The following is a 14,745-nucleotide window of genomic DNA, read 5'->3' on the forward strand; positions in this document are numbered from 1 at the left end:
CAGCAGATGGGGGGTGGGGAAGCAGCCGGGACTATTGAAAAAAAAATTTTTTTTTTTAGTGTTTATTTATTTTTGACAGAGAGAGACAGCATGAGCGGGAGAGGTCAGAGAGAGAGAGAGAGAGAGAGAGAGGGAGACCAGAATCTGAAGCAGGCTCCAGGCTCCGAGCTGTCAGCACAGAGCCCGACACGGGGCTCGAACTCACAGACCGCGAGATCATGACCTGAGCCGAAGTCGGACGCTCGACCGACTGAGCCACCCAGGCGCCCCGGGGCTTTTGAATAAGGTCCACCGTTTGGTTTTCGGCTGGGGTCCCGCGTCGCGGACCTCCCTCCCTGTGGTTCAGGAGCTAGCTCCAGAAGGTTCCGGGCCCGGTGTTTCTCCCAGAGGGTGAAGGCCAAGTGGCCATATCTTGGAGTCTGGAGTCACGGACGCGTCCAGATTTCACGGCACCTTGGCCACAAGGCCACAAAGCCTTAGGCACGGCTGACCTAGTTTGCAGAAATGTGCCTCCCGGCCAGCGTTGTTCGGACATCTGTTCCTCAGAGCCGGATTCAAACGGAGTAGGACTTCCTCTCCCCTGGGAAAACATTCCGGCAGATGGGTTCGAATCACGTTGCTGTGGAAGGCACAAAAGTGGCGGCCGGGCCCGCGGCAGTTTTCCAGAGCTCTGGAACATTCTTCTGGTCCCTGGGATCTTCTGTCTGTTTCCATGACCCGCACCGTCTGCTTGTCCCCGGGCTGCAGGATGTCTCCCGTTTTGGGGGACGGAGGCTCTCTGAGGAGACACTCACGTGTCTGGGCCTGCTTCGTGGTACGTTCAGCTCTGTGGTCTCAGGCGGTGGCCACGGCAGCCGTCTGATGGAGGGACATGATTTCTTCCATGAGCTCAGCCTTGGGGATCAGGCAGGCGGCAGGGTTTGGAGCTGTTTGCGGCACAGGCCTGATTCACCGTGTCCCTCGGGCAAGTCGCTGGGACCCCTCTGTGTCCCTGCCAACAGGAATTAGAACTCCTGGCCCCGTTCATGTCGCAGCTCCTCACGAGGGCTGTAAAGAAGGAGCTTTTACGCACTTGGGGCTGGAAATAGCGTAAGACTTTGACATCTGTTCGCGAAGCAGTCTGGGAACCGACCCTAGCACCCAGAATGCAGTTCACCTTCACGAGCGCCAGGTCTCGCGGGGCTGAGCTGTAATACCGGGCGCCACCAGGAGGTGTCACTGTCAAACACGCCCTGGGCATCCTCACACCGCTGTGTCTTTGGGGGGCTTTGTGTGTAAATCCGACTTCTTTAGATGATGGAGGTCAGTGCGGGTGAGTTCAAATGCCCACAGAACCACGCAGCAGTGGATGCTTGGCCTCCCTCAGAGCAACATTTTGACAACACTTAAAAAAATTTTTTTTTTTTTAAATCGGACGTTCAACCAACAGAGTCACCCAGGCGCCCCCCCAATTTTTTTTTAAGTTTATTTACTTATTTATTTTCAAGAGAGGGAGCAAGCAGGGGAGGGGCAGAGAGAGAGGGGAGAGAGAGAATCCCAAGCTGGCTCTGCACCATCTGCCCAGAGCCCAATGCGGGGCTCGGACTCCTGAACCATGAGAGATCATGACCGCAGCCAAGACCGAGAGCTGGACGCTTAACCAACTGAGTCGCCAGGCTCCCCTAACACTTCTGAAGTGATACAGGCGACACCATTATGGAAGACTGATGACGTTTCACGAAAGCAAGACGGCTGGGATGTCAGATCCGAGCTCGAAGAGAGCGGTATTTTGCGGGCTGCGCTCTGGGCGAGTGACGGCCCCTCCCTCCACCCGCGGGCCCAGGCTGCCTTCGTGTCACCTGAGAACCTGGCTTTGCCTTCAGTCAGGCCCGCGGCCGCCTTGTTAGGCTGGACGCAGGCTATTGTGGCCAAGTCGTCTAATTTTTGGTTTAATTTTCAAAAGGAGACGGCTTTGAAGAAGGTGAAATTTCCCGATTTTTAATTATTGGCAACGAATCCCAATTAAATAAAGTACTACGTGGGCCAAACGAAACACAACTTGGACAAGACTCAGTCTGTCGGTTTCTGAGCAGGACTTGCCTTTGTGTGTTAGTTGTATAATTTAGGCATGCGTGTCTGTGGCTATAAACCCCTTTCTGGAGGCGTGTAGGTGGGTGCCTTCCATCAGCTGAAGTCATGGGATGCGTTTATCTTCTGCACAAACCGGGGAAAATAGATCATACTCTGGCGTTTGTAAGTGGTAACAGCTGAGACCCTGGTTTTTGGAGTCAGAACCGGGTACGAATCCCGGATCTGCGAGTTGCTAGCTGTGTGACCTTGGGCAAGTCACTTGACCTCTCTGAACCTCAACATCCTCATCTGAAAAAACGGGGGCCATAAAAATCCCAGTGTCGTAGCCCCGAGTCGCGTGTCCACCACAGATTTCTAACTGTCACCTTCCGGGCACACGGAGAAGGCTGCTTTGGTGGCAGCCTCGTGGTTGGATGGGGTCGTGAGATTCTCACGAGAGCGGACGGTAACACGCTGTGGACTGTGGCATTTAACTGCTGCTGTGACAACCTTCAGAACTCCTCTTCCCTCTGCCCCGATGGCGGGCGGCGTCCGAGATGCGGACGCTTCCATCAGCGTGGGTCCCAGGATGAGGACTTCCCCAGGACACAGCCCCGAGCTGACTTGTGTAGAATGAACACAAAATAAACCTCGGTTGTCGGAAGCTGCGAAGATCCGGGGGACTGTTACCGCGGCATCCGTAACCTAGACCATCTCGACTGTCACGACCCGCCTCCGGGAATGTCGTGGGGGGGTTCAACGAAAGCACGGATCGGAGGGACTTAACACGGCACCTGGCACACAGTGACCAGGCGGGAACTGGTAGAGTTTTCTCTCTTAAGTCAACAAATATTTGTCGAGTGCTCACGTCTTGCCGGGTCCTGTTCGAGGCATGGGGGACAGAGTAGCGAGCAAAGCAGACCCAGATTCCTGACCCCCCTGGGCTCCCGTGCTACTGACGTGGCGTTGTCTCCTCCCTCGGCTGGGTGCGCGAGGAAAATGGGGCCATTCGCTTTGTTCTGGGCCCACGGGGGGATGGAAAGCAGGTCTGGAGATACCATTGGTGGCAGGCAGACAGGGACTGGGGGAGCCCCTCCCTCCGAAGGAGGCAGCAGGCAGATTGTGACCGTTTCAGGCCAGGTCACCCCGGGCGGCCCGCGGTGACGTCAGTAACGGCGCCAGGCCTTGGGCAGAGGCCAGTATTGACTTTGCCTGGGGAGCACATGTGCACCTAAATCAGAGACTGCGCTGAAAAAGGGGGGGGTCTCGGGCATTTCTGAAAGGCCACCAACGTTTTTCACATGCCTTTTTGCGAGTCCCTTATGTCTGCGAGTCCCTACACATTCCTCCTAGGAGGAAGAATTCCCTGCATTTTACAGATGAGGAAGTTGAGGCTCAGAGAGGTTGAGTGAGCCGCTCCAAGCTGCACGGCCAGGTAGCGCGGGAGCCGGGATTCCAACGCAGCTCTTCTCCCCCAAATCCTGTGTGCGTCCCCTGTGCTGATCTCTCGTGACGCGCTTGGGAACCAGAGGAAGAAACACACAGTGCCGTCCCGGGCTTCCTTCCCTTCTCAAGGTGACTTCCGGCCAAGGCAAGCTTTGTGCTTTCTGGGTTTGATTATCTTCACCCTGTTGGCTGAGAACCTACTGTGTGCCCGGCGCCGCTAAACTAACCCTACCTGCGTCCCCTCGTCCCACGCTCACCATGGCCCGTGACGGAAACTATCCTTATCCCCATGGTACAGGAGAAGCCCTCGAGGCTCGTGGATGTGACCTATCTAGCCAGTGGCCAGCTGGTCTAGGGCAGTTCTGTGGCACTGATGCGACACAGGGCTCTGGAGGCAAAGAGCGGGGTCAGCGGGAGGCGGAGGGTCATCGAGCTTCAGGTGCGTGTCCCCTGGGGGCCCATTGGCAGGGACCTGCCGTGGCTTGTTGTCTCTGGCCGTGACCCCAGGGCAGTGCAAGTTCTAGGGTAACTCCAGGTCGTGTCCCCGGGGGAAGGGATGGCCTTGGACCAGACCAGGGGGTGCAAGCCAGTGGCCCACAGACATGTTGACTTTGGCTTACACCGTGTGCAGGGGGGAAACAAAAACTAAACTAGCGGCCAAAATTTCAAACTCGAGGGAGTTCGTACAGAACCTGCGCTTCGGCTACCTTTGCAAAATCAGAAGATCCGGGCACCCAGGGGCCTCGCGCCTGCCTGTCCGCGGTGCCCTGGGTGACTGCTGCTTTGAGAAAGGACGAATATTCTGTGTCACCGCCGGGCCGCCCTCGCTGCCGAAATGCTGCCACGCCCTGGTGGCATTGGAGCCCGCGACCCTGCGCCGAGCCTGACCTCTTGGGAACAGACTTCCAGAAGCTGGCAGAGGGCTGTCCTGGCCACGGCAAACACATCAGCAGTGTGTGGACCACCCCGGACTGTCCCACGGCCCAGCAGCCCCTTGTTTCCTCCCTGCTGCCGCTCGAACGTTACCCCTCGAGTCCCAGCGCTGTATCTGGAGGAGCGGCAGGGTGCAAACCGCACGGAGAGGGGGAGACGGAAATCGTGACGGTGACGACTGCATTCCCCTCCCCCCGCTGGAGCCTGGTGGGGGGGGGCGAGGACCTGACCCGCAGACCCTGAGAACGTGTGACCTCACGTGGCAAAGCGGCTTCGAAGACACGGCTCAGGGAAGCATCGTGAAGCAAGTAGCTCAACCCAGGTCATGCGGGTGGCCCTCTGTGGTCACGAGGGTCCTTCCAAGAGGGAGGCCGGAGGGTCTGAGTCTGAGACGGAGGCCTGAGAGGACGGAAGCAGAGGATGCCGGGACGCACGGGAGCCAAGGGGTGTGGGCATCTCGAGAAACTGCAACGAGGACCAGACTCCCCCCCCCCCCCCCCCAGAGCCTCCCGAAGGAGCGCAGTCCTGCCGACGTCCTGATTTTGACGTCTGGCCTCCGGAACCGTAAGAGAGCAAAGGGCGGCCGCTCGAAGCCGCTGACCGTGTGCTCGCTGGCTGCGGCAGCGACGGGAAACGAACACGGTGACGTGGGGCCGTGTGGCTCCAACAGGTCCCCGCCCTGGCCTAGTGTAGGTGCCTCTCTCCGCGAAGTCATTCGGTCCCGGCAACGCGATGAGAAAGTGAGGCTCAGAGAGGGCGAGCCACTGGCCCCGGGTCACGCAGCCCGTGAGGGCTCAGTGTGCACTTGGAGCCCGTGGGGCTTCAGGTCTGCCTTTCCTGCTGTGCTGGGCATTGTTCAGTCGTCCTCCGGTCCCACCCCGTCCCTCTCCACTTTGCCCTTGTCCTGGAGGGCGACCGGGTGGCGGCCCCTCCTTGGGCTACCGGCCGGGTTCAGCCCATGGGCGGCACTGGTGGCGGTGGGAGGAGGAGGGCCCTGCGGCCTCCAGGGCCCTCCCGGCTCCCACTGCCCCTGCCCGGCCCTGCCCGCCTCTCTGCCAAGAGTTCCCTTCATTCAAACCTCTCCAACCACTGGTCCCGGATTCCACGTCTCGCTCCATGTTCGGGGGCCCCCGCGGCCGGTCCACATGCCGCCCCGCGGAGTGGGTTTAAGAGCCCATTTTACAGCAGAGGCAGAAAAAGGCCCAGAGAGGTTGAGTTGCTCCCCCAAGCTGACCAGCTGGCTAGTGATACGGCCAGGATCTGAGCCCAGGCCGCCCTGTGCCCTGCACCCCGTCTCCCTAACCGCGGCTGTGACTGGGCATGTCCCCTCCCCGCCAGCCCTGGGTTTCCTCCCCTGTAAAATAAAGAGAATTCTAGTAACCCCAAAGGATGGATGGGAAGATTTTTCTCCTTCTCAGCTGTAGATACAGGGTCTGGTTTTGTACTTACCCGCCCCCCCTTTCCTCCACCCATCTAGAAACTATGGGTTGTGTGCCACTACCACACCGAGCCGGGCGTCCCCTGGGGGCAAAATCACCCCTGCTTGGGAACCATCGGTTTGAGTCTGAGCTTTGACTGTTTTTGAGTTTCGACTGTTTGACTGAGTTTTGACTGTGTTTGGAGCGAGGAGGCTTTTCAAGATGTGACTCAACGTGGCCCGTCTCGCCCCAAAGTGTCCCCAGAAATGCCCATCGCATGAGCCGCACTTGTGGTTGCCCCTCGAGTCTCCGAAAGCCCTTTCCGTCGGTGTCTGCTGTCTCTTTCTCCGCCCGTTCCAGAGCCCCCGGAACCCCTCCCGGAACCCCGTTCCCCGGGAACTCTGGCAAATGTTTCCTCTGTTCTTGAGGCCCCAGAGGAGCTGCAAGGGGGGATTTCCTCCAGACGCCCTTCCCTCGACCTCCCTGCCCCGAAGGGAATTAATTTCGGGGGGGGGGGGGAGGGGATCACTGCCTGTCTCCTCTGTGCTAACCACACACCGTTTTTGCAAGACTGGAGTTAGTGGGTGTCACTGGGTGTGTGGGGGGGGTGGAAGCCCCCTGATTTGGGGGAGGGGGCGGGGGGAGGCGGCTCGGGGTCGGCAGGAAGCCCGGCTGCCTGTCCTGGAGTCCTCGCCTCCCTGCCACGTCCTGCCACCCTGCGAGCTTTGAGCTTTGTCATTGAAGAGGCAGGACACATACGGGGCCCCAAGATATCCATCTGTCTCCCTCATTTGCAAGCCCTGAATGAAATCCTTCAGCATTTCCCGACAGGGCAGAATGCGGCAACTCCCAACGAGCTATTTATGGGCCATTTTTTTCAGCATTACTTGCATATTATAATTAAGAGATAATGTCAGTGGAATAGAACATTGTCACCGGGTAATGGTCTCCCGCTGCTTCCGAAATGTCAAGGCAAAGTCACAGCATTTATCAAAAATAAATGTTGGCGGGAAGACGCGACGTTTGTTTTCACAGCAGGGACATTAATCCCGGGACAACGATATGGCAATGTCTTGATTTCTCTTTTCCGGAGTGATGGATGCCAGGGGACGGTCCCGGCTGATGGATGTAGGGTCTTGCCGGTGGGGGGGGGGGAGGCTGGCTGGGGACAGAGGTGCCGGCTGCCTGGCCGGGTGCGGCTGGCGGGAGGGTGCTGGCTGGCTGTCCCCAGCCGCTGCCCCGAATCCGCAAACTCACGGGGCGCGGACCTGGCTCCCGATTGGGCAGGGGCGTCTCCTGCTGCTGGCGGCTGCCTGCTCATTGGGTAGGCAGAGGACGGACATTTGGCGGGGATCCTCCTTCCTGCCACCACTCCGGTCCCTGGGGAGTGGGCTCGATGACGCAGAGGCCTACCCCGGGGCAGCCTCCGTCTCCCCATCGCTGCCCACGAGGGGGCCCGGGGCGGCAAGGGGCAGCCAAGGCAGCCGGCCACCGGCCGCCGCCGCTGGCGATCGGGGACCCGCCCCGCCACACTTTGCCACGGGGACCTCTAACTGCAGTCGGCCTCCACGGCTGCCCCGAGGGATCTTTCCCAAGTGCACGGCCGGTCCTGCAGCATGAGGCTGAACTCCCCGTGGGCCCTCGGGACAGTCTCGCCCCCCTGAGGATTTCAACACAGCCTTCCCAACGTCCTTGCCTACCGTCTGAGCAGCCCGGCTCTGTCCCCCCGCCAGCCCAGGCCTTCACCCTTTCCTTCCGCCTGGGGCTCCCCTCCCCGCTCCTGCCTACACACAACCCCTAGCCTGGCTGTCTCTCACTTCTCCAGGCCTCCGTTTCATCGCCTCCTCCTCCAGGAAGCCTTCCCTGACTTCCCAACCTGGGACATGTGCTTTCCCTGCGGTCTCTAGGCTTCAGCCCTTCCCCCGATCATACCAACATGAGTACTTGGGTCTGAGTCTGTCTCCCCCGCCTTCTCAACTGCGGGTGCCGCGAAGGCAGCTCTGTTCCTGGATACAGAGAGTAGGTGTTTAACGATAGGTATGTGCTGGAACAGTTGGATGGTCGGAGGCCTTTCATGTGAGTCCGTATGAGTTACCTACTGGCAGAATAACGCCGCGTAACAAGTGGCCCCAAATATCAGTGACCTCAACCAGGAAGCTGTATTCGAGCCGTGAGTCTGCGGGCCGGCAGTTGAGGCTGGGCGAGGGTGGAGGTCTCCTGTCTCAACTGGGCATATGCACGTGCCTGGGGTGGCCGGCCGGTGGCTGCTGGAGGGGCTCTGTGTCCCCTGGTCTCTCCTCCAGCCAGCTTGCCCGGGGCGAGAGCCTCGGTGACAGCAGAGGGGTGGGAGGGCAGGCAGGAACACACCCCTACTCTCATTGGCTGGAACCAGCCTCGGGGCCCGGGAAGGGCACAGAGACGGGTCGGGGTGTGGAATTGGGACCTTCAGGGCAATCTGGCACAGACTGAGTCAAGTTCTTACGACATCCAGCCGGCTGCACACCTCTCACGGTGTGCGAACGGTCTCGCGGCGTTCGGTACGTTCGCATCATTGTCACACGAGTCTCCGGAACTCTCAGCTGTCAAACCCACCTTCTGTCCCCGAGAAGCACTGACTCCCCGGTCCCCTCCCCGGCCCCTGGCGCCCACCATCCTACTTTCTGTCTCTAACGTGGCTCCTCTGGGCGCCTCGTGTAAGTGCGGTCAGGCCGTATCTGTCCTTCGGCGGCTGGCTTCGTTCACTCAGCATCGTGTCCTCCAGGCTCGTCCATGGGGGAGCAGGGGTCAGAAACAGGTCTCCTTTTCTTTTCTTTTCTTTTCTTTTCTTTTCTTTTCTTTTCCTTTCCTTTCCTTTCTTTTTTCTTTTCTTTTCTTTCCTTTCCTTTCCTTTCCTTTCTTTTCTTTTCTTTTCTTTTCTATTCCTTTCTTTTCTTTTCTTTTCCGTTCTTTTCCTTTCCTTTCCTTTCCTTTATTTTCTTTTCTTTTCTTTCCTTTTTTTTTCAACAGGTCTCCTTTTTCAAGGCTGAATAATACTCCATTGTGTGGCTAGACCACATTTTGCTTATCCATCCGTCCGCAGCTGGGCACTTGGACGGCTCCCGTGTTTTAGCTACCGCGAATCGCGCTGCCACGAACATAGAGCGTACAGATACCTCTTCAAGATCCTGCCCCGACCCTTCTGGGTATACGCCCAGAAGCAGGACTGCCGGACAAGAGGTAGTATGTTGTCGCCTGGCGGGGAAAGCCTCTGAGGCAAGAACCGTGATCACACGCTTGACAGGCGTCAACTGGGCAAGCTCCAGGGTCCCGGGGCCTGGTTTGGATCCCAGCTCTGCTGATTCCTAGTTGTGTTTTTGCACGTGAGTTGCCTGCGCTGAGCCTCAGGGTTCTCCTCTGTGAAATGGGGATAAGAATAGTATGGATCCATGAAGGGAGAAGGGAGAGAACGAGAGCAGTGCCTGGCACAGAGCCCGCGCTCAGCAGATAAAACCCACGTGTTGTTTTAGGCCAAGTTCTTGTCTGATGATCATGCCTGTGACACCTCTCCCCCCTCTCCCCTGACCCCGGGGCGGGGTGGGGGGTGGGGAGGGGGGATGTGTTGTAGCTGACCTGCCTTTAAGCTCTATCGGAACACACCCTGAGTTTTTCTGCCCCGGGGAAGCCCGAGGGACGGGCTGGGTTGGAGTTTGGTGGCCAGCCCGGCCGGGCTGCGGGAAGGGTGAGGGCCGGTGACAGTGTGGCCGTGGGCAGGGCAGGAGGGAGGTTTCCTGCCTTCACAGATGTTCAGCTTCCTGATTCAGAGGCCTCCCCAGCCAGGCCTCCTCCTCCCCTGTGCAGATTGCAATTTCGGCCCGGCAGGAAGAGAGAAATGAGCTTGCATAACAGAGGAACATTTGGTGCTTTCGGCTGGTCCTGGAGAGGGGGAAGGTTTTTGTGCTGAGCGCGGGGGCAGACGGGAGAGGTTTCCTGCGTGCTGGGCGGCCGTGGGGGAGGCCGGGCCACCAGGAGGGAGGGCTGTGCTGAGGGCCAGATGGACGTGGGGGGGTGTGGGGAGGCTTCCTCGGGGAAGAGCAGACAGGGAGGGGGCCGGGGGCTCTGCGACTTTGCTGTTTTCAAGAGATAGGAGAGAGCGCTCCGGGGAAACCACACGGGGCAGCACTGTGGCCTCGGGGACCCTCGGACGGGCACGCAGCCGTGGTAGGCTGTCCCTCTGTCCTGGGGCCCTTCGGGACACTTCCTCCTCAGCCCAGAGAGACCTGTGACCTCAGCAGGTCTCAGCCGAACCTGAACTTCCTGATCCAGGGGGATGGGTTTGAGCCGCCACGGTGGGGCCTCCCCAGGATCCCCAGGCCGGACGAGAACGAGAGACACAACTGAGCACAGACTGGCCGAGGTCAGGAGGCAGGTCCCCAGATGTGACACCCCCACCCGCAGTTGGCTCTGTTGTTTATCAGGGGCCTGAGCTGGGACAATCCCCGAGTAGGGGGAGCGGATTCCGGGCCAGGGTATGGGGTACAGGATCGGGACGGACTCTCGGAGGGATCTTGTAATTCTCGACACGTCGTTCGCGTCCCTGACCTGGGTTTGTCCTCACGACGGTGCGGGGAGCTCAGTCTTTGCACAAGTATTTGCTGAGCATCTACTCTGTCCCAGGCCTGTTCCAGGTGCTGGAGCTTCCGCAGTGAGCAGAGCAGATAAAGGGCCGTGCACCCCGGGAGGTTCCGTTCTAGGGGAAAAGGCAGGTGCGCAGCAAGGAAACACGTCGCGCCAGCGTGGAGGGTGCACGGCTGGCCTCCGCTCTTCTCCCTTCCCCACAAGAGCGTAAGTCCCCTGCTCTGACCTGCTTTGGCCGAACGAATGAAGTGTCCCTGATGCTGTGCCTGGTCCTCAAGGGACCTTGTCCTTTTCTGCACCTTTGCCATCGTGCGGGACAAACACTGATCCACGGGGGTTGAGAGACAGGTGGGCCAGCCAAGCCGGGCCTGGATCAGCCCCGGGCAGGGGTGTAACTGATAATGCGTGATGGTTTATTTTACAATTGTATTTTAAAGTAATCTCTACCCCCCACGTGGGGCTCGAACCCCAAGACAAGAGCCACACGCTCTACCAACTGAGCCACCCAGGTGCCCCGCGTGATTGTTGTTTGAAGCCACCGAGTTGAGGGGCCGCTTGTTACGCAGCATACTGGTGACGATGGCTGGCTGACGAAACCTGCTATTGCTAAGTGCTGTTATTAACCTCATTCTGTAGACAAGGACGCTGAGGCCCAGAGTGGGGAGAAGAGCTTCTCAACATTACAGTTCACGTGTCTAAGCCCGGACAAGAACCCGGCTGCCTTGACTCCAGCTGGCTTATTCATTCCTTCAGCACGTTTTTATTGAGCACCTACTATGAGTGTATAATTTTATTGGGAGCTGGAGATACCACAATGAAAAGGACATCCCTTCTGCAAGCAACATTGGTTTAGAAGAACTTCTCCTGGGGCGCCTGGGTGGCCAGTCGGGTAAGCGTCCGACTCTTGATTTTGGCTCAGGTCATGATCTCACGGGTCATGAGTTCGAGCCCCGCACTGGGCTCTGCGCTGACAGTGTGGAGCCTGCTTGGGATTCTCTCTCTCCCTCTCGCTCTCTGCCCCTCCCCTGCTTGCGCTGTTTCTCTCTCTCTCTCTCCCTCTCTCAAAATAGATAAACATTTTGAAAAAAACGACTACTCTTGTCTTAGGGTTTCAACAGAAGTAGAGACTTGATAAGCCCCATCACGTGGTACGTATACCCACCCGGAACCGCTCATGGCTGGGCCGGGGTGCGGGGCTCCAACTGGCCAGGCCGGATCATGTGTTCACCCTCTGTTGCTGGGGGAAGGGATGGCCTGACCTGAACCATATGGCCTGAGAGCCCAGGAGGGGGTTTTTTTTTCCCAAAGAAAAAATGGGTGCTGTTCACCCTTAAGGAGAGGAAGGAGATGCTGGGCAGAGAAGAAAGCGACGCTCACCCCAGACATCTGGGGTCCCGACCAAGACCCCCCCCCCCCCAGCAGGTCTGTGGTCCTCAGTGAAGACCGCCCCCTCCACCCCCGGGTCCACAGCTGCTCCAGGCCTCCCCCTGCCTCTGACGTCCTCGCGGGAGCTCTGCCCGGCTCTCGGAAGATCAGATGTGATTTATTCCTGGCATCTGTACCGCCACTCGCTGTGAGGTGCTTTGCAGTGGAACAATAAGTTACAGGGCCATTTATCTTGTTGGCGGCTTCTGATAAAATGCACAGCCCGAGCAGGCAGGGCCTTTAACGAACACGATCAGGGCTGTTCATTTAGAAACCGGGAGACCTTGAAATTGGCTTTAATTGAAGGGGTTAGCAGAGAGGGGTGTGGCTGGCTTTGTTCAGGCTGGAGCCACCTCGTCTCCAGAAAGGTCGCAAGCGATGGGCAGACCAGGCTGTGAGTCCTGGCCGTGCCTCCACGTTTGACTCTGGGCAGGCTCTCGGTTTCCACATCTGTGAAATGGGCACGTGCTGGTCGGCACCAGCTCAGTTAGGTTGTAGTAACAAGCGCCCCCCCCACCCCCACCCCTTCAACTCTCGTGGCTTTTGACACAGCCACAACTCAGTTCTCCCCTGCTGCTGCGTGTGTTCCGGGGGTCGGCTCTGGGCTCCGCGTTTCCTCACCCGGGGGGGCCCAGGCTGACGGAGCAAGCATCCCGTCTGCGACGTGCATTGTTCCTGGGCACGGGGCGAACTGTGCCCCGGTTCTTACAGTGTCTTCTCGGGAGCAACTGAACTCACTTCCGCTCCTGTCTCCTTGGTCCGGGCCAGTCACGTGGCCTCGAGTTTTCTCACAGCGGGACAGGCGGCGTCCTGAGCTGGTTCTGGAGGGGGGAGCGAGAGCGGGAGAGAGATTTCCACACGCGGGGGGCTGGGGTCGGCAGGAGGGAGGCAGTCCTTGCGACCTCATTCCGCGGGGCTGCCCCAGGAAGGCGACAGGATCTAGAAGCTGCATCATGCACCAGGGAGGGGGTGCCCTAAGCAAAGCGGGCCCAGTGTAGACAAGCCCCTTCCTCCCGTGCAACGTGGATGCTGAAGAGTTCCACACCGGATGGGGCCGCATGGTCCTGGATCCCAAGCGTCTCAGGGTCCTCGGTGGGGTGCGGCGGCCAGAGGGACCTCTCAGCCGTTCGGTGTCTGATGTCACCCAGCGTGGAGGAGCCCGAGTCTTGCAGCGGAGACGGAATTTTCTATCATCTTGGAAGAATGAGGGCTTGGAATGGGCTGTATGTTGATTGGAAGGAAATAAAAATCGGATGTCCCTGTTTCACTGAGTGAGGAGATCTGCTCCGAGATGCCAAGTCACCGGCCCCTGGTCGCACAGCACGTCCATGATAACGGTGGGATTTGGAACGGAGCCTGAGGTTTGCACCCCTCCCCCGCACACCATTCGCGCACCTTCCGGCCCCGCTCGGGGTGCAAGTACCGCTTGGGGCTTGGGTGTAGGGCAGCAGGGAGAAACCGGGGCGGGGGAGGATTCCGGGCGCCTGGTGGCTGTGACGTGTGATGTAGGTTTGCCGGGAGTTCTAGAAAGTTCAGCAGGCTGCCCCCCGGGAAGCCTCTCGGAGGCTCCACAAGCAACGGCTGTTTTCTGAACAAGTTGTCATCCCCTGTCATCTCCCCACCCCAGGCTGGGCGGGAAGAGGCCGTGAATTACCCAACGCTTTTAGGCCAGGCCGGTTAATTCACCTCTCTGAGCCTCAGTGTCCTCGTCTCTGAAATGGACCCCACGACACGGTTGCAGGTACAGTTCGGCCAGAAGACCGGTGGGGACTCAGCCCCGGGCCCTGGAGCAAACAGAAAAAGCTCGATGTAACGCTGGCATCTTCTCGCAACGGCGAATCTTCCTGTTCCGCGCGACTCAGCGGCTCTTCTCTCAGGGACACGCCAAAGTGACACTCGCGCGCGTGCCCCAGGCCACGCGTACAGGGAGGTGCGTCGCAGCCCTGTTCACCGTAGCAACATCTGGAGCCAACCGTTCCGCTCACTGGAAAGAAAACGGGTAAGCAAATCGTGGCTCGTTCACACAGAGGAATATTACACAGCAGTGGAAATGAACACGCGTCGTCTCGCTCGAGGGCAGAGCGTAGGGCAGAGTTTCCAAACTTTGACGCTATTATTTTTTCCCCGTTGTCCTTTTCCAATAATAGCTTTAGTGAGACGTAATTCGCATGTGATACAATTCACCCTTCTAGAGCGTACAGTTCGATGAGTTTTACTCTCTTCACAGAGCCCTGCCATCACTTGTGGAACATTTTCAAAACCCTGAAAGGAAACCCCCAGAGCGCCGAGCCCTCTCGCACCGTTTTCCACCCGCACGGAGAGACCACAGTCTGTTTAGGTGCTCGTCGGTCGATGGGCGTTTGGGTTGTTCCCGCTTTTTTTTTTTCTTTTTTCATGTTTTTCAAGAGAGAGAGGGAGACAGAGGAGGGGAGTCGGGGAGGGGCAGAGAGAGAGAGGGAGACACAGAATCAGAAGCAGGCTCCAGGCTCCGAGCCGTCAGCACAGAGCCCGACGCGGGGCTCGAACCCACGGACCGCGAGATCGCGACCTGAGCCAAAGCTGGATGCTCAACCAAGTGAGCCACCCAGGCGCCCCTGGGGTTGTTTCCATTTTTTGGCTTTTGCGAATAGCGCTATACTGTGAATATTTGCGTACGGAGTTTTGCGCGGACATATGCTTCCGTTTCTCCTGGGACAGGTTCACACTTGTTCCCTGGTGCGGGGGGGCTGTCCTGCAGGATGTTCATCAGCACCCCAGGCTCTCACCCACCAGGTGCCAGGAGCACATCGCCCCCCCGCGACTGGTGACCATCAAAACCGTCTCCAGACATTGCCCAGTGTTCCCCCCGGGAGGTGAAATC

The 14,745-nt window shown here is 58.7% G+C and overlaps 1 protein-coding gene and 1 long non-coding RNA gene across 3 annotated transcripts in view; both read left to right on the plus strand.

The window, feature by feature from the left end:
- The window catches only part of SCARB1 (scavenger receptor class B member 1), an 84,286-nt gene extending 73,031 nt beyond the window's left edge, over positions 1-11,255 (plus strand). Inside the window, exon 12 of one of the 2 annotated variants that reach the window (XM_086681452.1) lies at positions 11,097-11,255. In XM_086681452.1, coding sequence (XP_086537578.1) covers positions 11,097-11,159 — 63 coding nt within the window. In that variant the 3' untranslated portion in view covers positions 11,160-11,255. Of the gene's footprint in view, positions 1-8,852; positions 8,892-11,096 lie in introns of those variants that run through there. The other variant, XM_086681453.1, reaches the window with a different exon arrangement.
- Positions 11,256-12,774: 1,519 nt separating this feature from the next.
- LOC147575257 (uncharacterized) lies at positions 12,775-14,328 on the plus strand. The gene is made up of 2 exons (XR_015242179.1): positions 12,775-13,884; positions 14,113-14,328. It is a non-coding gene; the product is annotated as an uncharacterized LOC147575257 (long non-coding RNA).
- The last annotated feature ends 417 nt before the right edge of the window (positions 14,329-14,745 follow it).

Source organism: Puma concolor, chromosome D3 (assembly GCF_028749965.1).
Source record: "Puma concolor isolate L17-30 chromosome D3, mPumCon1.1.hap2, whole genome shotgun sequence".
In the NCBI taxonomy this organism is placed as follows: Eukaryota; Metazoa; Chordata; class Mammalia; order Carnivora; family Felidae; genus Puma; species Puma concolor.